At 38.7% G+C, this 22,749-nt stretch overlaps 1 protein-coding gene across 1 annotated transcript in view; it reads left to right on the forward strand.

Moving 5' to 3' along the window:
* egfem1 (EGF-like and EMI domain containing 1) overlaps positions 1 to 22,749 on the forward strand; it is a 63,389-nt gene that overhangs the window by 14,882 nt on the left and 25,758 nt on the right. The window contains exon 5 of the mRNA XM_066709685.1: positions 21,756 to 21,878. Coding sequence (XP_066565782.1) covers positions 21,756 to 21,878 — 123 coding nt within the window. The remainder of the gene's footprint in view (positions 1 to 21,755; positions 21,879 to 22,749) is intronic.

Here is a 22,749-nt window from a genome sequence, read left to right on the forward strand (position 1 = left end):
TTTTTAAGTTTATGCATAAAACATTAGCCACCCGGTTTGTGAAAAGCTTTGATTTAGGCTTAAATTGAAAAATCAATGCAGTTTTGCTGCAACCTCTTACTAATGGAAGCAATGTTTCAGGCAAACCATTTCATGGAATAAACACAAAAACCCCCCTAAAAAAACTATTGTTGAGTATTGTCCAGGTTTTCGTATTTCGCAAGTATTACATTTTGAATGGAAATTAATTATATAGAAAATGCTGCTATTCAAAAGGAAAGCTCTCTTCCTCTTATGAGATTAGTGCATGACTGGTATTTTTTATTCGATATTTAGGTTTACAGTTTTGCATTAGCAAACATTTAAGTAGAGGAAACACGATGTTCTTGTGCCTATTCTGGGAGTGTTATTTAGTGGTTATTTCTTTACAGAGCAGGGATAAAGCTTTTTCCACAGTCCATTCAAATGTCTGGCTGTGAGATGTCATTTCTGTAAGAGTAGTACACAACGCGTATCTAAACGTCTGGTTTATCTGGTGCCCATTTTGCCAGATGTTTGTGGTTGTGACATTTTTCTTTTTCTTTAATGAAGCAAAAAAAAAAAAAAAAAAACAACTAAAGCTTTTTTATGTGTGTGTGATCTAATATTTGCTGTGAAAATGTGGTGTTGGAAAGAGTTGGTTCATATCCTCGAGGGGATTGTGCCAGAAAGACCTCAGATATTATAGACAGGAAATTAACCTTTCTTTTTTTAATCCCAGGGTTGCAGCCTCTTTTGCAGACAGGCCCTGGCAGCCCTTTCACTTTTACAGTAAGATGTTGGTTTGATTCCACAGTTGACCTCAATTTTGCCAGTCCTTTCCTGATTTACTGTGTGCAGTTGCCGCTACGTGGAACGTCTTTAGTTAAGTTTCAAAACTCAGTGGAGCTGATTGATGCGACAGGCCTTCCGCAGACTTTGTCTTCACCAGATCGCCAGCGAGGTCAGCAATATTGTCTATGGCACTGTGCTTTTTCTCACTGTTGTAATTCATCGCATCAAGGTTTGTGCCATATCCTACAGTTGTGTTAGACCACTCTACTTCGCGAATCAGTAACCACCCTTTCACCCATAGCCACGTTCCTCGCCGGCTTTAATTGCACACCTTTTCAAAATCAAGGAGGAGGGCCATCTGCGTAAGGAAACCTCTGCTGAGATAATGAATTATAGTCTAAGCACTGCCTATCTGGATCAAGGGACAGCAGAAATTGTACAGGTTTGATTTCTGTTGATCTAAAGTCCCCGATTGCAGCAAATCACCTGCGATTAGTTTTCTGTTCCATTAGACGTAATGCAGTGATACAATCTGATGCAAAGTTACTGTGGTTGTCATGCCAGACACTTAAGTCTCAGCTCCTCGCCTGTCTAAAGACAAACTGTTGCTACATGCTTTACAGATCAGAACCCGTTCAAAGGAAATGTTATTTTAAATGCAAAATCAGTCTGTTGCAAAAGCATAACCTTGGGCTCTGATAACAAAGGCTGGCTGTAGCATTTATTTATCACCTCTGTGGCTTTTTCCCAATGAAGCGGCACACATATTTGTAGTTGTGTACCTTATTTACCTTGTACGTTCTTAGCTCTAGTCATTTTTGTCATTAGTTTCATTTAGTTTGGAGACCCTGTTGTGTTAAACCCATTATGTAGCCCAGAAAAAAAATGGGGCTACATTATCTATCTCAGACAGTCTATAAACACCCAGCCCACAGACAAAGTCTCACAGAAGCAGACAGTTTAATTAAATTGACTGTTAACAATAAAGTTAACTGAGAATAATGGTAAAACACAAAATCCTTTTTTTTTTTACCATAAAGCTTTCTTGCTCTCCAGGGATCTATAAGAAATAGCATGCCTTTTTTAATATAAAGGATCATTTCAGCTGTCAGACTTTACTATTAATTTAAAAACGAAATGCAGCAATTGTGTCTTAATCAGTATAAACTTTCTGAACGTTTTGCTATTAACAATAAAAATACTTTTTATTTCTTTTTTAAGCAATACTATTAACCCATAAAGCATTGTGCCTTGCTCTACTGCATGTGTGAATGAAGCTATTTGCAAATGGCCGTTGAGCAGTGAGTGGCTTTGCTTAAATTACACACAGGAGAGTGAGAAAGCATCTGAAATAACCTGTAACTATATATAAGCTATTAATGGAGAGAGGAGGAAAAATAAAAGTCCTGCCAATCAGCCAGATAGATGGGTGAAATCAAAACAAGGATCTGAATGGAGGGAACTTATAATAGTTTGCAATATGTATAAAGATTTATGGGCATTCCTGCCACATATGTGCAACTAATTCTATTTGCAGAAACTTTTTCATGAAAGAACAATTAGGGCTATTATTCAATGGAGCGTGACTTTTTAACTTTCTGGCAGGCTTCACCAGTTACATCGGAAATAGAGTTAGTAACCAGGGTAGATGATTTGACTACTTAACATTAGTAATGAAATCAGATTCCACGTCAGTGTATTTTGCTGGAGCTGCAAAGTCCCCTTTGAATGAGTCCTGAATGAGCCAAAGAATGTAGAGACAGAGTCTGACTTTCTTTCTTCATTTAGGCTGAATGTCTGCTTTTGTCAGGAACGTATTGTCTGTTTTTGAAAAGGGACCTCTGGGAAAGACCTAGCCATTGGCGGGTTTGCTTTTAAACCTGTGTAGCTGTTTTCCACAAAACAGAATGTAATAAAGTTCTACATGGAATTGGACAGATGTTCTTGAGGAGGGGTGTTTCATGACATAAGGGAAGTGCTGTCGCATGTGAGGAGAAAACAGACTACTTCCTGGCCAGCGTTGACTATCCAACCTGTAGATTTCAACATTATACGAATCACGTATTGTGGGTGCTCTGTTTGAGGGTTTAAAGTGGTATTTTATCACAGAAATAGCTAATGGTTTGATATAAAAAGATAATGCAGCATAACATATTTATGAGTTGGACTGTTTTCAAATATGCACACTTCCGGTAGATTTGTAGATTTCCTCTAATCGATGTATGATAATCCAAAGGGATTTTTTTTTTTACTTGATTTGAGATCAAGTCCTTCATTTGTCCTCAAGGTCATATGTTTATAAGCTCGGCTGAATGGATGTCTTTGTTATAATGGCATCCTCAGATGTGTTAATGATATGCAATGGTATGTGAGCTTAAACTTCTAAAAAACATTTACAGGAGATCCTGGCCACTGTCTCCAGCACCCTTCAGATCTCTGTGATTGTGGGTCAAGAGAGGCCCCCAGTTGTTCCACACCTCGGGGAAAATGCAGGAACGGAAGGGAGTTTCCACGCTTCGTCTAATGAAGCCATTAGTTTTGTCTGATGAAATCGCCATGCTTTGGAACCATTATGTCTGGTGGTTTTCACACACAAATTGTAGCTCTGCGGCAGTAATATGTTCAGACTGCTTGATGTCGCAGATCAAGTAGCAGCCGAGTCTCTGGGAATCAGAAGAGCGGTCTTCTCTAGGGGACTCGGACAGCATCTCTGGGTCCTACATGCTAGTTTTTTGTCTTCAGAAAGCCAGCTCTAAGTATCAGTCTAGGAGATGAAGGTAAGACATATAAATACATATATTAAAGACTGATGTGAATTTTACATACAGTCTTCATTATGTAGTTAACAGATCCACTTCCAGGCAAAATCATTATTTCATTTAGGCTGCTGCGTCTGACAATTATTCTGTAAATTTTGTTGTATTCTGCTGAATATGGTTTGAACTCAAGACCGTAAGTATTGCAGTTAATAGCCTGTAGTTTATATACAATGGTCATGCTTTTGTACAAACATGGTGCAGTTTTATTTGGAGCAGCGCGATCTCAGGGTTGAATGTCACTCGGTTGACAGATATGCCCACAGGACAATGTACTCACACCCATTAGCATATAAGTACTGTGCATTCGCTGAAGGAAGACGGTGATTAGTGCTTAATTATTGCCAGATTGTGCTGAGATATATATATATATCAAAGACTTATTTTCATAAGTACTGGACTGCAGTTGTACAGAGGACACATGTGTCTAATTATGTTGTATCAGAAACTCTAAAGTGTCAGTTTGCACCTTCTGTATTTAACATTGAATGTAATTCTTAAAGAACATCTAATTGAGCTTCTCAAGTTACAGTCACTTTATGCCTGTTGTTAACTTGCTACTTTATCCATCAAGAACAAGATACCAGCTCATTGATAATTACGACTTTTTAGACTTTCATAAACAATTGCTTGTGTCAATAAAGAAAGATGCAAAAATGCACACCATCTGTACTGTGCCATAGATGTTTGTAATGTATGTGTTCTGCCTGCTTGCATTACATCTTTCACTCCCATATTATGGCAATAGTTTTGGAAACCTGTCTGCCTCACTAGTTACAATCCCTGCATCTCAATCCCAAACGGCTCGTCTGGTATTATTTCTCGTCTTGAAAACTGTGCATTTGCCTTAAAGTCAGGTGGCTTTGGGGTCCCAGCACAGAATAACATTTCCAGACATGGGAACAATAGATCCGCGAGAAACTCATTTGCAGTTTAGGGAGTAGGGCTTCAGCCTTTGACTCTTGATAGGAAATAATTATGTGCACCACTCGAGCAGAAAGGAGAGCACCGACAGAGAGACCTCCAGCACAGTCCGACTGCAGAATTTACAGTAATGGCTAAAGGAACCATCAGATCCAATAAAGTCCGAGGAGTTTGCTTTCCCCTGCAGCATATAAATGTGGTGTTCGGGTCTCGGGAAAGAAAACGCCAGAAGCAGACAGCGCTCTCCCATGATTTCTCATAAAGTAATGTTCTGCAAGCATTTTAATCATAAATTTGGCAACTTGCAGGCCCCCACATCGAGCCGAGGGGAACCGCGAGGGAGTGTGCGAGTCGTGATTCTGACACCAAGGGGGGACAGGTTTCTGTAACTGGAAGAGAAAGTGCCGTTTTTACCCCTCCATCTGTTTTCCCTCACTGCTCCTTAACGGCTTTACCATCTGTAGCTACTGAGAGCCTACTGGCGAATTGTAACTGAAACAGACCTCCAGTTCGGAGCTGTCAGGGCGCCATTATTAATCACGGTGCCCAGTCGGACTTGTGCTCCGCTTGGGGTGGGATTAGAGATTATTCTGCCAGGGCGGGCAGTGCCAAGATCTCACCAACAGCCCACTCAGCCCAGCACTAACCAGATTACAGGAGGAGACGTGCATCTTTGTCATTGTGGGAAACAAAACGGTCACAATTGATTTTTAAAAACAATAAGGCTGTAAAACAGTGAAACGGCGACGGGGTCTTGGGAGTCACCAGTGGCTCTTTAAAAATATTATAACACTGCGATTGTGTAGTTCAATTAGAACCAGTGTAACATGAGTTATAAAAGAACTGCTAATATAAAAACTAAATAATTCCCACCATGTCACTAAAACATGAATATGAATAATTTGGGGTGGTGTAGATTGCTAATTTGGTTCCTGAAGCACTGAGGTCTGTATCACTGCTTTCAAACAATCCTCTGCATGCAACTACTCTGCTAAGAACACCTGTTACATGATCAAATGTGTTACTGATATGTGACACGTTCATGAAGAATCTCTTGTATTTTGTTTTACATTACAACGGATGGGCAGTTCATGTCTATAGCTGGTCATCTTTATTTGTATTAAAGTCAGTACCACTGGAGAGACAGATCGGGCAAAGCATATATGTGCTTCCTTTCACAAGCAGTTTCAGAGCCTCACAGTGATTAAGCCTATGAGTTTACCTCTCTTAGGACATCAGTGCCTAGTACAAGCAGAATTACACTGTTCTTGTCAAAGACTCAAGCGTACATTCCACAGACTTCTGGTTCAAAAAGGGTTCAGCTCCGGAGAGCATTTTTTCATCTTAAGGAGCTAGGCTGCCTGGATACCCCTTCCTTTGTGCACAGCCACTTTGGGGTCAACTTTCAAGACATTAAAGAGTTTAAGGAGGTTGCTCCAATATCCTGTAAGTTCAAAGGTCCTGGTCATTTTAGCACACCTCCATTCGGGCTCTAATAGTGTTGTATCTTTGCTCAGACCTGTGATCTGAGTGTCTGCAGATGGGTAGAAGTCTGTCGTCACTCTCCAATTATGCAGACCTATAATTACCAGACAGGTCATCTTCCATATTGTTGCCAACTACATGTGGTTTGTTTCATATAAGTGGCTAAAGGTATAGAAGAGGTCTATTTGTTCTTGTCTGTCTTTTTTTACCTCATAATGATGAGAACATTTTTTCCTTTCGTAATTGAAAACGAATAATGCTTAACTGGAAACGATCAAGCACTGTGGTCCAGACCAAATGAAAACTCAAAACTCAAATCTACTTTTAATACATTAGGTTTTCATAACTAAATGCTTCTATGTAATACCTTTCCTGTTAATTCACCAGTTGAGTGTTTGACATAATCTTTAATGATTAATTTACTTATGTACGCATTTATGAACATACTTTCGTTTTGATGCCATGTAATTTCAAATTCTCCGTCACCTTACCAAATGAACTGCTACTTTTAGCCCTATGTGTCAAGATTGAGGTAAATCAAAAACATCCAGGTAGTTCAAAAACAGTCACACTCATTCAAACTCATATTTGACAGCTTTTTTAAGAGCTCCTTTCGAGTGACTTTTCACTGGCTCCTGACCTCTTCGGGGTCAACGGCGACCTTTGACCCTTCTCCCTGTTGATGTCGTCTTAGTGTCATGCTTGTTAACAAAAAAGGAGTGCTTAGTCAGACGTCAGGAGCTGCTTAAGCACTCTGTGGAATGTGCTGTATTGTACTTCCAATGCATGACACTTCAGCCGAGCAGGCTACGGTAATACCTACACTGTGGTGAAAAGATGCCCGCTGCAGAATGCATTGTTTTAAGCACACCCCTTCACTCCGCAGTGGCTGTCTCTGATCCACACATGAATGGAGTCTGAAGGCAGCGGAGATAATGAACACACAAATCCGACTTATTTTCTCCCTTGTGAAATGACTACACGAAATAACATACTGTTTACACGGTGACAAAGTACTGATCTAATTGCATTGAATCTTTTAGACACGGTGCGCATGGTGAAGGCGGCTTTCCCTTCTCGCTTTTTAAAGAGTTTTCACTGTATAGAAGCCAAGCAATTTTGAGCAGAATAGAGTGCTGAGCAAGGTGTGAAATTGAGCGTAAGAAAAGTAGGCAGCCAGAAACCCAATGGGGAAAGTGCAGATTTACCACAATTATATTCACAACTCATACAAGCATGGAATTTAGCCATTCTTCTATGCCTTTTGTTATTATTATTTATTATATTTTTCGGCTCCGGCTTCCCCGCAACCCTCACCAGCATAAGCGGTTTTCAAAAATAGATGGATGCATGGATAATTTGTATTGTTATTATTTTCTCCAAACTCCAAGTGCGCTCAGAAAAGGAAAGCATGAATTGGGAAGCATCTGAAATGCATTTTGAGAAAATGAAATGAAGATAAAGGAAAAAACAACAGCTTGAGAACGTCTGCTTAGCATATGACATTGGTTGAACTTAGGTCTTGAACCAGAGCATGGTTTGAAATGTGTTTCCAGTATGAAATCGTCACATGCAGTCAAACTCTCTGAAAATAGTGCTCTATAACTTTAACACAAAAAAAGCATTCAGATGATAAAGACATTCTTTCATATATATTAAAAGTGTTTTTCATTCTGGAAGACCATGGTTCTCACTGATTGATAGCTTATATGTCAGTAATGAGGTCCTAACATAAGTGAGTAGTCATTTTGTTAATGAAATGTTTTACGATTGTGTTGTCTTTAACCGGGGCCACACAACACGCAGTATACCAACCCCCATTGAATGAACTTGTATCTAATTCCAGTAACACCACTTAAATACAGCTTGGATCATTTAGAACTAAAACCAAAAGAAAGATAATATATGTGCTTCATGATGTTATGTCTTGTCCTGTCATATGTCAGGAAAGATGTCATGTGGGTTCATTCTGTAGATCAGCACAGACTACACCATAGTTTGAGAACCAAATATGTCACAGTTGTTGCTCACAGTTTTAAAGTCCTCTCACAGCATGGATGCAACTCCCAATCCAAATTGTGGATAATTACATAAATGAATAAGTATTCAATACATAAATACATGTCTATAGCCACTTTCCTGTACAAAAGAGACTGGAAGTGTTCTCTGCTGCAGTGGCTCCGTCAGACACTTGCCATTTGTATTTGTTTTGGTAATTACACCGTTCAGGGTGATTTATATGCTCATCAGCTTCCTTCACCAAAAAGCCATTTCCATTGACAGTCTGTGAAGCGTACCCTGCCATGATAAACTTCAGCATTCTTGAGTTACAGACGCTGCATTTCATTGATTCGAGTCCGGGTGCTCTAATCAGGGGCCAGAGGCCTGTGAATCTCAAACAGCTGGGGGATTAGAGCGATTTTCCACTTAGGATTGGATTTTATTTGGATGCTGATTGATGACCTCTTCTGGGGTCTCGGTACAGCTATGTCTGTAGCCAGGCAGCCTGTGCTCTTTTTATGTATCTTGGCAGATTCAAGAGCACAGCATTGTTCTTTCAGGAACTCTGAGAAATCAACGATGAAGAAGATTTTGTGTATTACGCATAAGAGGTCTTTGATTATATGGCAAATATACAACAACTGCATTAAATTATTCTCTCTGCATTTGAAAGCCAAAGAACTGTGGGAAAGTTACAATATTACTGTTTTTACTGACTGCACAGCATAATGTCAAGGCTTGTGGAAAGAAGACGTTTTTGTTTTATTTAAACACCTGTTCGGCATCAACCTGAAAGTTGATTCCCCTTAGAGGACAAATGTGGACAAAAGATGCATTTAGTCTTGAGAGAAATAACAAGATGACTCAGAAACAGACCACCAACTCAAAAGATAAAACTGTGGTACACTATACAACAAAAAAAATAATACCTTTCACATGAAAATTGAGTTTGCAGCCAGTATAAACGGAGATAGGTCCATACCCCAACAGACACACTTTTTCTTAGGTTTTTGTCATCGCCCCTTTTGACACTTTTGACAAATGCAAGAAAAGAAATGAGTCTTTAGTTTAAATCCACTTTATGCTAGGAGCTTTACCATTGGACACTGAGATAAAAAAAGGGGCTGGGAATGGACGATCTGAGGAATGGTTTCCCATGAGCCTCTGATTTATGCTGTGTCCCAAGACCTCAAATGGGTCTTGTAACGGATGGAGAAAGAGTTTCACTCCTTAGGGTTTCCACATGTATGGAGCCCCAGAGCTGGCCGTGTCATTCACCATTTAATGAGCTTAGCAGGAGGAAAGACTTTTGAAAATTAGCATATCCCCATGTGCCTAAAAGTAATTTATTACACAGCAGAAACATTAAACAACAAAGGGTTATGCCCTGTCACTTTTTTCCATACAATACAAAGGTTAATATTAAAGTATTAAAAAATTAAATATTAAAATAAAATCTATCTCAGAACTCAGAAGGGGAACAAATTCTGTGAACATTTTCCACAAGTGTTTTCTGGAGGCAGCAACTTCTGTCCAAGTTTATTGCAGCCATGTCTAATCACAATTTTCTTTAAAATAAATTCTAGGTGGTTGTGTCTGTAATGGTTATTTGCTTATACATGCCGTGAGGAGCAATTTTAAATCTAGTTTGTTAATGTGGCAACTGAGGCATAAGTACGTTCTATCTTTGTAAAAGATAAGGTAAGACAGAGGTGTCAGAGTTCTGGGATGTTTCCTATCATTGTTGTACTTTAACTGCTATTCAAATAGTATGAAGGACACCATCATTAGTTTTTACAGTCTGATCATATTTTTTTTTATCTTCATCAGTTATTGACCCATAATTTTTTTATATCATGTAATCATAATGGGGGAGGGGAGGGAGAAGAGAGATGTTTTGTGTCATCTGGAAAACCAAGATTGGGAGGAAAACTCTTAAAGTGTTCTCCAAGATGGGGCTTTCGCAAATCCTCTTTAACGGTGCACTGCTCAGGTGAAGATTTATTGTTTGATGTTCTCAGTCTTTGGGACTTAATGGAGTGTGAAGACTTATGGAAGGAGAATGTGGAACAGGCAGATTGAAAGCTAAGGTCAGGTTTGGGACTTCTGTGCCACTGGGCACTCATGAGAGAAAGGAAGTGAAATACTGCACCTCTACACTAGCTTTGGCTATTGTCTTCTGACTGAGGGACTTGTTAAAGCATTCAGCTATCTTCTTACAGTTAGTGTATAGTTAAGTCAAGCATATCCACCCAAAACACCCATGGCAACCTAAAGACAGCCCTGGATTTGCTGAAAGAAGCAGCGGATGTCTATTGTCTTAGAAGTTCCAGATGTTGCCTTGTAATTGGGGGGTAAAAGCTCAAGAGAATGGGTTAAGCAGAGGGCAGGCTGCATTTGGATGCTCCGCAGACCTGGAGAAGGCTGGGCTTGGATACAATAAGGAACTTAAATGGATGAGGTGTCGTCTCCCTGCCGCTGAATGGAAACTGACATCATCACTCTTGACCTTGATAATTTCATTTTCTTCGGATGGCTAATTTGCCGCAGCTTGAATCTGAGGGTTTCTGACAGTGACTAAAATTTTTAGCTTCAATCTCTTTGGATCAATAGGATAACATCAAGGATAAAAGCATGCTGTGCTTGAACCCAGGCAGACTTGTTGGGTTTGATCAGAGCAAAGAGCAGTGACACCTCAACAGTGCCCCAGGGAGAGGGAAAGCTCATTTGGCCTCATTGTGTTCGACACCACATGTTGATCAATTTAAGTTTACAAAATCCCCAGCTAACATTTACAATCATGGGAAGCACTAATGATATATATATATATATATATATATATATATATATATATATATATATATATATATTTATATTATTCCCTCATTAAATGTTACTGAACATTTACAACATTTTGAATTAGAACAATAAGCTTCTAAAGATATCCTCTTGGATCATACCGTTCAAAGTGCACATATATGACGTTGCCAGACTATAAACCCATGATTTTATTATTAGTTTAACTGTGCTTGATCATTTATGTAAAACTTATCTGGCTAGAGCGTAGTGTTTAAAAATGTATCCCCTCCAATAATTGTACAACACTCAAAAAGGAAGACCAAAACATTCCCCACAGAAATCAATACATGTTTTCGAGAAGCAGGAAAGACCGCAAGGCCCCTGAAATCAAGTGTGGGTGAGGCCTGGGATGAATACAAAATGGCGACCCATACTTGGTTTCTGTGGCTTTGGGGAATGACACCCATTTTATGGATTTACAGATTATTTTAACATTGTGAAAGTTAAATGAGGATTAATGAAGTGTATATTTTGTATGTGTTCATAATAAGTCTTTATCAACTAAAATAATAAACACAAAAATCATTGTTTTGTTTGCTTTTGTAATTAATTAAAGTTGTTTTAAGGCAGCATCTCCCATAAATAAGGGGGAAATGGTTCAAATGCTGAGAATTAGTGGGTACAACTTGCAGACACAAAAGTGGTCTCTATATAACTGTTAGTGTTATGATTATTATTTTTTTTTAGACCAATCATATTCCTGCGTGTATTCTTCATAAGTGCAAAAGGTGAAGAGCTTGTAAATCTTAGATTGTTGTACAGAATAATATGGAAAAAAAATATTTAAAACCATTCCGGGCCTAAATTAAAACAACCAGGAAACAACACCACTCAGTCTCTATGATATAAGACACCCATGGCTCAGTTTCTAAAACAACTTCAGGTAATCTCAAATTGTCCATCCTAGCCCAGACAACATTAATGCCAAAAGCAGAATGCATATTTGAAGATATTGACGATTAAAAAACATCTTCATCCCTAAGGTTTTCCATATGTTACCATCTCTTACACATGCCTTCTTGAGTCGAAACATAACATAAATTCTTCTGTTCCTGTTTCCCTTAACTGTCAAGCCCAGAAGAAGTATAAACAGACCAAAAAAAAAGCACATTACAGGCGAATACGGCAGGTTTTTCAATTTAGAAAAAAAACATCTTTGATGTTACAAGTGATATTAACCCTCTTTGTTACACCCTGTGATTTCCTGAACTTTAACAGTTTAACAGATGTATGGATTAGCGCAGACTGTTAACCACTTCACTGATCCAACTGTGACACTGTGTTCAGGGTGGGCTGAAACTGGTGATTTTTAACCCAAGAAAAACAGTAAAGTCAGACTTGCTTTGCTTTGGCTACGGTGCCCTTTTCACACAGCTAGGCAGGAAACCAGATTCGAGCCATGTGGAATGCAATTTGCCGTGCTTGTGTCCCCATTAAAATTACAGTCACGCAATCTAAGGAATAAAGCAAAGAAAGATCAAAGGTCAGATGCCCCAATTTTAGGATGACGTTTGGTCTATTTCTCATGCATGCATTACACTTTCCCATTGGCTGACTATCCCAGGCAGTTGAACAGGATTGTATATTTTAGGATAGCATTTGGATCTTGGCTACCTCCCTGGGTCTGTTCTGAGAATCTAAAGGTTGATGTTTTTTTTTCTCTACTTTAGTGGCAGGAAATATATAGGAAGTGCATAACTCACGGTGGTCAAAGAGCTACAGACTTTAACTACTGCTGTGTAAAATACATCCATTGTTTTCCAAGCGATAGATCTCAAACCACCCACTTTGCTTTTGGTGGTCACAGCGGAGCCCTTTGTAAATGAACAATGTATTTATAGATTTTGTTGAATATGGGAAAGACTTTGCCAGCCTTTTCTGTCTCTGATTTGAAACAGGGACTGGCACAGTAAGACTCAGGTGATCCCAGACATCCTAAACACCAGCTCTTAATTTCACCTGTAATTTCACCCAGTAGTTTACGCTGCACAAACGGCTTTACTATTAGTTGATCAAATACTGACCCTTTTATTAAATCTGGAATAAAATCAGAGCTGTCTCTGCATAGGATATCACAGTCTACATTTCATTTCAGCCCTCTTCCCAAGCTATCCACAAACTTATATAAAGGTCTCTTGTGTCCTATAGGTATCCCTGAACTCTACTTCATTTATAATCATTTTTTCTCCTGTACAATTTCAGTCCCATCTTCAAATGCCCCCTGTAGTAAGTGAACTCAAGGAATTTTAGATTAACAATGGTGGGCTCTCAGTTATGATGCCATCGCTATTACTATCTGCTTTTCTAATCAGCGACACTCACCCGCGATTACATCATATTCAGCCGCCATTTGTTTGCCTTCTCTGGGATCTGTTACCAGATTGTCTTCTGTAAATGTATGAAATTTAATTAAGAACAAATGCAATTAAGGTCAGAGTTTGGATGCCTTAGAGGATACAATTACAATTTTAGGTGATAGCCACATGTTTTTCTTTTCTCCTTTACGTTGGAAATCTGTTTACATGGAGAACTCATTACAAAACGCAGACGTGTATCAATTCAGGGGAAATATATTTAATTTCCTGGAACTTGTAAATGCCAAAAATTATTTCCCTTAATACTGATATAGTATTGGACTTTGACATGCATATGAGTAACAAAACTTTAGCGTGCTATTCTCTTATAGCTCTTTGCACAGTGTAATTAATTCTGTCCATCTGTCATTCGGGACAGCAGAATTACCCCAGGGCTGCCATGACAGTGAGTCATTGAAATCGTTGGAGCAGGAACTGAACTTGTTCGTGACTCTGAAGGCCAAACGTTATTCATCATTGCTCCACTTATACAGTATATTTCAGACACTCACCTGCTTCCCATTATACTTCCGTTCGGAGCAGATATGATACCCCCCCACACACCAACAGGAGGCAGTGACATCACTATGAAATCAGTCAGTTAGATTGAAAAACAGCGATTGAGTCAAGCTGGAATCTGTTTTCTGTTTTCTGTCATTCGCATACCTGCATAAGCACACTTTCATTACACAAATTCCTTATATATACAGTATTTATGCACACTAGAGCACATATGCATTTAAATGTAAACCCCATTTCAGCCTCCTCTCAAACCTTTTGGAGATATACATAATTGTTTTTTGGAGATAAATCATTCTAAGTACAGAATCCATTTTTTCACTTTAACAACTTAATTGTTTATTTTGAGTGTTTGATGATTTTTGCTCTCATCTGCTCATGACACTTTGGATTAAGTGGCTTTGTGGATTCCTGCCAGCGCTGCCCGTATGCAAGTCAATGTCCTGGCAGGTTCACATTTACTTTGACAAAGCATTTATTGTAGTGTCGCTGGAGTTTTCATAAAAAGATGTAAAGCAGCGAAGCTCCTTCTGTATTATATTACCAGAGAAGTTTAAATCACTCATGACACAGAAAACCAAAGAGATCTAAGGTTTCACTGGAAACCTTTCACAACTTACCTTTGGACACTCAATAGCTTTTTATATTGGGAAAAGCTGTATTATCACACCTTTATTACAAAAGAGAAGACAAAAGAACATTTCATATTGGTACTGGAATATTGTTGTAATATTTGATCATTTAGCAGCAAATTTAAGTAGAAGATATTTGTTCATGTAGCATTTCCTAGCATGGTTAATACATGACCAGCAGCTTGCATTGTGTGTGTTTTTTGTTTGCCTGGTGAACATTAGGGCTGAAATTGCTTTAGGACTTTTACATTACACAGACAAGAACAAACACTAATTACAGTAATTCTTGTGCTAATAATGCTGTATTGTTTCCTGCATGCTTGTTTTGCCTACGGGTAAGAGCTACGAGTTTGCATCATTTCCTATGGTAACATTGTTTTGTGAAATACATGTGTTCATGTCTTATACATTTCTGTAGCGCAATCATGCAGCCATGCAAATCAAAATGGAAAAACAGGCATCTGGATATATAGTGCATCTTCTTAATACAGGCATTGACACATGTTGAGCCCTTATATATTATTCACAACGGGGACAAATTTAACAATCTGGGTGCACTAAGAATCACATTATGAGAGATTTTGATGTAAGGAAACCTGAAAAAAACTACATGCTTTAGTTCCGCAAATAAAATAAAGTCTCTGTTCTTCAGTAAAGGGAAAAATGTTTAGTATTAAATGTAAAACAAGGAAATGTAACCCCCCAAGAGGCTAACCTTTACAGAGGAATTGCAGTCATTACAACAACATAGAGCTATTTCAAGCTTCCAATCCATACTCTGGTGACAAGCCAGGACTATCAAAGAGACACACACATTAGGGTACGCAGTGTGGTACACTAGAACTAACTCTCTGTAGTTTGTCTTCATGTATTAGTACAAGTCCCAAAGGTATTACACCAGCCAGGACCAAACGGACTACAGCCACCTGCCATACCTGGCCTCATTTAGTGTCTCCTTCCTCCGAGTGGAAGCCAGAGCAGACAAGTTCCCATTGCCCTCCGGTCTCCGCCACTACCTAAGCAGTAACTATTTATAACCTACGCCCAGTTATTAGTCTAACCCAAACCAGGTGGCTAACTGTGTGTAATTTGCCATTTGCTAGCTGTATCAAGGGCCGATTAAACACAGAAGCTGCAAGTTGATCTCAGTTTAGTGAAGAAAGACGAATTAATTGAAGTCAGTGAGTGCATTAGCCAATCGTCAAATTAAGAACACGAGGAGAATGAACTCCGTGCACCAGTACATGGGAGTAGGGAACAATCGAAGAGGGATAAATAAGCGCTTTGAAGTGGAAGACTGCGAACCTTAAGCACTGTGACTTTAGCACACAAAGCCATGCGCTGCTGCCGGGCATCTGCTGGCCGGCTGATGAAAATGACAGGTAGCAGAGATTTTTAACACCTTCAGCAAAGGATCCACTGGTCTGGCTGTCTCCAAATACACAACTGTGTCTGTGACAGGTGTTTACTCAATATGCTCCGACACTAACTAATGCTCTCAGCCATTGTAACAATATCTATCTATGCATCCATCCATGGTAGCAGGGTAACCCAAAGAGTGTTTAAAATGTATATTGTTTTCCATTTAAAACATGCCAAATTGCCATCCCTTGTAATGTACGATGCATTTAAATAAATGTTACAAAATATTTTGCTAAAATATCTTGCAAGCAAATGATTTTAAACAGGGGATTTGAACATGTTTTTCTTCATATACCTTTGCTTTGTTTTCAGCTGTGTAAAAAAACAAGTATTGTGTTTTATTTTAGAAACTTGGGTCCAGTACTAATTAGAAAATCAGTGGGGAATACAAGAAGAAATAGCAAATGTTTTTGACATTTAATACCAACTATACTTTTTTATGGATTTGTGTACCTGAAGTGAAATCATAAAATAATGAACATTAAATTTTATGTGCAAACACTTGGCTTAAAATTTAAACACTCCCTAATTCTGGCAGTTTGGCACTCTGATTGCCAGTTTCGCTATATATATATATATATATATATATATATATATATATATATATATATATATATATAGGAAATTATGCATAACTCAATTAGAATGCTTTTATGTCACGTTAAACATCTTAATTAGGTTAGTGGTCATCCATGCCAGTGTGTTAGTAATCAGCTTTTTACTGCATTCTTAGCTTGTGAGACACCGTCCTGGCAAAGGGGAAGTTTCCTTTCTGATTACAGCTCATTGGCCTCAGGAATATTGACAGTCAGGAAAACATACCTAAATGCTTTACTCGTTTTCCACTGCTTGCTGGAGCCCATTTAAATCAAATGCAGCAGAAAAGTAAATCAGCTTTAATGCTTGGCTTCTTGTGTCCATGTTAATTTACGCCCAAAGACTAAGGCTGTTTTAATATTCTTGATGGCATTTCCACATTACTCCCTGCATTTAAATCAGACTGATCTGAAAATAAAAACACTTTGGTCACACAATATTTTATTTTATTATGGTGGAAATGAACTTGTACAGGCGTAGGTTTAGGGGGGTAGGAGGGGACTTGTCCCCCCAATATTGAGAGACTGTCAATGTGTCCCCCTCAATCATAGGTGTCCGCCTCACTGTATGAAAGGCTTGATCATTCATAGACATTATTTATGACTTAACAGCAATCCCACCCACACCATCGGACTCACAATGAATGTCCCCCCCGCTTCTGAATTGAAAGCCACTTGTTACTGGTATTTATCTAGCTAGACCTAACAATATAGCAAAACACTGTGACAGACATGAAGGTTAAACAAGCTCACTGTGGCTACTCACATCATTTGATAACATTTATTACAATCTATGTGCACACTGCCAACAGACACATTGTATAAACAAATAGTGTACACTGTAACTGTAACAGCTGTCCTCCTGCTGGCCAAGGTGTCTTGTGTTTTAAACTCCATGGGGGATAATACTGTAATTATTATTTACTTTTTTCATAGCAGCTGTCATAAACTAATGCGTTGCCCTGAACAATTATCTGTGGGCTTCATTATTTATTTAAGAGTAAATAGTGGCGTTCTGAAACATAGTGCCTGAAAAATCACCTATTGCTTCAAGTTTCATACAGTCACTTCCAAGATGTTAGTTTATATTACTGTATACACTTTCTGCATGCTTAATGTTTCCCATTGAAACAAACTATTTAAAAAATATAATAAAGTAATTCTTAAAGAAAGATTTTTTTTTGCTTTTTGACTCCAACATAAGGGTCTGTACCTCAGATTTATTTCATTTTCCACCAGCTATTCATTTCATACTTGACGAGGCTCCGTTTACTGTGGCAAGCCTCTGTTTGCTTTAGTTCAAAAACCGTACAGCAGGCTTTGGAAAAGCAACGTCTTGAGACGTTTCCCATTTTATAGAAAGTCAACACAGCCCAAAAGAAGTGTTAAATGTTTAGCTTTCATTTCATTGCTCAGACTGTCACTTTCTGGCTACTTTGTGTGAATACAAGTTCCTGTTATTGTTGTTGTTGTTTTAACTAATGTGAAAAGCAGCTCTCGTCGTGCACTTTTATTCAGTCCCAGAAGAAGAGTCTCTCTCTCGCTTGAGGAGGAATTTATGAACACCAAGTCATTTTCCAGAAGTTCTTCAAGTGGTTGTCAGGCTTCTTAGCTTTTCGATATCGAAGGCTTTTTTACAAGCTGACTGGGGCAGTGCATCCCCCTTTGCCTGGCTTTTCTCTTTTACTCTTTTTCTTCTGTTGTTTGATTGACTTGTCTCGTAGTCCGAGTTTTTTTTGGTCATTAACTCTGGAGCTGTAATCAAGGATCTGCTTTTTCTTTTTAATTATTCTTTATGAAAGCACACTCCATACTGACTTGGGTGTGTTAACCATAAGAGGGTTGGTTATTACTTGGCCAGTCATTCCTTTGAGATCTTGCAATCCTGCTGCTTCATCTCCTTTAACATAAATCGCCCTGTTCTGTCAGTGATAGAGGAATGACTGACTGCATTCATGTTTCATTCATGTTTCCAGCTGAGAGAATTATAAGTTGTCTGTTTAAAAGTAGTGATAATCACGGCTTACCCTGCTTTTAAATTACTTCAGAAAAGGGTTTGGAGAAAATGTCTAATCTCTTGAGTGAAGAGTCGTCCAAATATAACACCCCACCCCCCAAGAATAAAAATATAACAACATGTCTTTGCAGTCAAACACAAATTAGGTAGAAGTATCAAAGAAATTGATCAATACAGAAACAGTGATGGTTTTAAATTCAGATGACTACAAGTAGAGAAACAGTTGGAATGGTTGACTATAAAATGCTCTCTATAGGCAAAACTTTATTTCCAAGTTTAGCATTAGTAGAGATCTTTCTTCAACCTAATCAAAAAGTGGTTGCTTTTAATTAAATTACCCTATTGAATTCCTCTCAGTTGAAACTGTTTCCCTTGTTACTGTGACTGCTGTAAAACAATACAAAAAAACTGGAGTCGGATTGAACAGAATCACCTTTTGACCTCATAACTTTACAATCTTGTGTTAAATCCGCTTTGCAATTTGGTCCATCTAATTCTTAACTACAGTTTTCTTTTTTTCCCCACAGTTCCTGTAAATAATACTGTGATGGCCAAACAGACAGGCTACTTGATTGTAGTAATAGAATATGCTGGCAGCCTGCCTGGTCCTATTCTCTAGGTATTGGCCACTTGGCGGACTGCTCTAATCCATCTGTCATTTAGACAGGAAATCGAGACAGCAAACCACCACTCATTCTTCTCTCCCCAGTGTGTGTCCTCAGCTATTCCTAGGGAACTGAGAATGCTGGAGGAGAGATAGTTATTTTTCTCTGTGATTTCTCCAAACAATGTTTAGATTTGGGGTTTTTGCTGGTTTGATAGATATCATGATTCAGAAAAAGCTATGCCAAACAGATTTCCGAATGCTGAATGGAACAATGTCTATCATGGGAAAGCTGGAGCATTTGAAATCCAGATGAATTATAATTTGTGAAGGTAATTTAAACCAAACTACAAATACATGTCTGCCCCTAAATTAAGTTTCTTAAAGCAGGAGACACGAGTTATATAGCCAAATATGTTGACATAATCTAGACTTTTATTTTTTTTATTTACTTAATTGATTGTCTGGAAGGACACAACACAGAGATAAGCCACACCTACCATGAACCAAAAAACATGTTGAATCAATGCTAGATAGACTTCAAAATGTTACTTCAGCAAAAAATAATTAAATTCATGTCAGGATCTAAAATATGAAAAGAAAAATCTGATCTGTAGCAACATGTGGCAAAGTATAACACTTTCTAATTCACAATCCTGCAATTGTCATTTTTAAAGAAGTCAATCTGGTCTCAAATATAGTATCTCAACATGTGTGTTTCTCATTGAGCACCGTAGACGACCAGTCATTAAAGTGTTTATTACAGGACTAGGCCTCTCAAGTTGTATAAATACAAGAAAAGTTTCAAATAGAAGATTCCAGAGGTCTACGGACCATTATCATTCTTCAGCTTTCTGAACAGACGGTTAATTAAACAGAAATAAAGTACAGGGTTAAATGGAAATCGGCAATTGGCTCAAATTAGAGGGATTATTTAAACCTGTCAACATATATCACCTTTTCTGGTCCCTGTTTATTTCACTGAGCATGAAAATATAAAAAGCGTACATATAAAGATTCCTGGTCATGAGTAAAAGCTAGACAGCTCTTTCGTCATGAAGAAACTTACTCACCTTACCTCTAAATTGCCTCAGCCACCTAGTATTTTTGTGCACTAACCACATTATTAACTTGTTAATCTATTTTTATTGCAAAGAACTGACTTTATAGTTTCTAATGTAGTGCCGTGACTGGGTCAAGGATTTGGAATACATCTTATCTTCTTCTAATGGCTCGGAAAGACAGTGTTTTTAAATTGTACGAGAACATACAGTTTGGAAGACGTGGATTTTATAGTACTGTTTTATTGCTGCCTATGGTTTTTGTGAGGCAAGAGGGAGTTGTGTGTCCAACTGTGGATCATTGTCTGACGAGAATGGTGGAAATTTCCTTTCAGGGAGATTAATATACATTCAAAATTTTCTGTGAAGGCCGCGGTCTGGAAGACCTGAGAATCAGAAGAATGATCTTGGAAAGCCTTTAGACACACTCAAAAAATGCCTGTTTATATAGTCAGGCAAAGATAATCTTCAGGAAATACAGGCCAAATAAAGATCAAAATAATTGTGTTCTCCACTGCAGAGATCAATACATCATAGATATATACAGTGAGGGAAAAAAGTATTTGATCCCCTATCAATCAGCAAGATTTCTGGCTCATAGGTGTCTTTTATACAGGTAACGAGCTGAGATTAGTAGCACTCTCTTAAAGGGAGTGCTCCTAATCTCAGCTCGTTACCTGTATAAAAGACAACTGTCCACAGAAGCAATCAATCAATCAGATTCCAAACTCTCCACCATGGCCAAGACCGCATCAAAGGGACGATGGACGGGGCCATGTACCGTCAAATCTTGGGTGAGAACCTCCTTCCCTCAGCCAGGGCATTGAAAATGGGTCGTGGGTGGGTATTCCAGCATGACAATGACCCAAAACACACAGCCAAGGCAACAAAGGAGTGGCTCAAGAAGAAGCACATTAAGGTCCTGGAGTGGCCTAGCCAGTCTCCAGACCTTAATCCCATAGAAAATCTGTGGAGGGAGCTGAAGGTTCGAGTTGCCAAACGTCAGCCTCGAAACCTTAATGACTTGGAGAGGATCTGCAAAGAGGAGTGGGACAAAATCCCTCCTGAGATGTGTGCAAACCTGGTGGCCAACTACAAGAAACGTCTGACCTCTGTGATTGCCAACAAGGGTTTTGCCACCAAGTACTAAGTCGAAGGGGTCAATTACTTATTTCCCTCATTAACATGCAAATCAATTTATAACTTTTTTGAAATGCATTTTTCTGGATTTTTTTGTTGTTATTCTGTCTCTCACTGTTAAAATACACCTACCATTAAAATTATAGACTGATCATTTCTTTGTCAGTGGGCAAACGTACAAAATCAGCAGGGGATCAAATACTTTTTTCCCTCACTCAATACTTCAACCCACCCACCAACTGCTAATTCCAAACCTAATAATGAATGACAGCTTAGCACTAGGTAGGCGCAAGAGGTCTCTAACAATCAGAGAGCCCCCCTCATGTGACGCCCCAGGAAATTGTGATTGCCAGGTTTGCCTGATGTTTTGATTTCAGCTGGGCCTTAGTGTGGTCTTTGTGGTTGCAACAATTAAGTTGTTTAGACAGTAGATATTTCAGATCTCTTGAAAGGCAATGTTCTTGCCCGCATTCTTCTTTATACTCAAAAGTATCTACTGTGGATTAACGGCGTCTCACCCCTTACCATTTCAGATGTCAATGAATGTACCGCCGACAATGGGGGCTGCCAGGACCAGTGCTGCAACACCATTGGCAGCTACTACTGCAAATGCCCAGTGGGACAACAGCTAGGGCAGGATGGGAAGTCATGTGAAGGTAAGGCAATAAGAACAGGAACACAAGGACATGAGCAAAAGTGGGAATAAGCAAGGGGTGTTAGTAATTTGTTTAATGCTGAGCTAATAATATGAAAAGGATATTTGAACTTTAACTGAAAAAAATTGTAAAAAAGAGTAAATGATTGAACAGGTTCCATCGGTTGAAAAAGGGACTATTGCCATTCTCCGACTCAAACTCAAAAACCAGGCGCAGAGCTTCATTTGAAAAGGACTGGTGTGTCAATGGAAAGCTTTCTAATGGACTGAAAAAAATCAGTCCTGCTTCAGACACTCTGCTTTAGTCCCAAGTAACTTATGTTAACTTAACTTATATATTCAATAATGTTTCCCAAAAAAGAAAGGTCTTCCTGTCTTCACCATGTGCCGTAATACTGATCACCTTTGAAACTGGAGTTAAACAGACGTGTGAATCAGTCCAAACGGCAGAGAAGTGGCCCGTTTCCTGACACAGCTGTCTGCGACCTCTTAAAGACCCGACCCCTCGTTTGTGCTTTGTGCTTCTGGGGTCAATATTTCAGTCTGAAGATAATCTAATAACCACATGCAGTGACCGTCCTCCTGTGGTCTGTGCATTTAAAGACACAACCTCACATGAAACTGTTTAATAAACATCACTTCAGTCACTTGCAAATCCAAATACATAAATAGATTTTACTGATTTTACTCAGCTGTTCGGCCAAGGAAGAGAAGAGCTTTCTACCATACTTTTACTGGTTCCAATCAACTGGTGCCAGGCATAAAAAGAAAGACAAAAGAAAAGAAAAAAATGGATCAATGACCTCGATGGTTAATCTTTAAGACACCATGCTAGAAAAACTTCACAGCTGTCATTGTAATGAAGGAACAGA

The sequence above is a fragment of the Amia ocellicauda genome, chromosome 7 (genome assembly GCF_036373705.1).
Source record: "Amia ocellicauda isolate fAmiCal2 chromosome 7, fAmiCal2.hap1, whole genome shotgun sequence".
NCBI classification, from domain to species: Eukaryota; Metazoa; Chordata; class Actinopteri; order Amiiformes; family Amiidae; genus Amia; species Amia ocellicauda.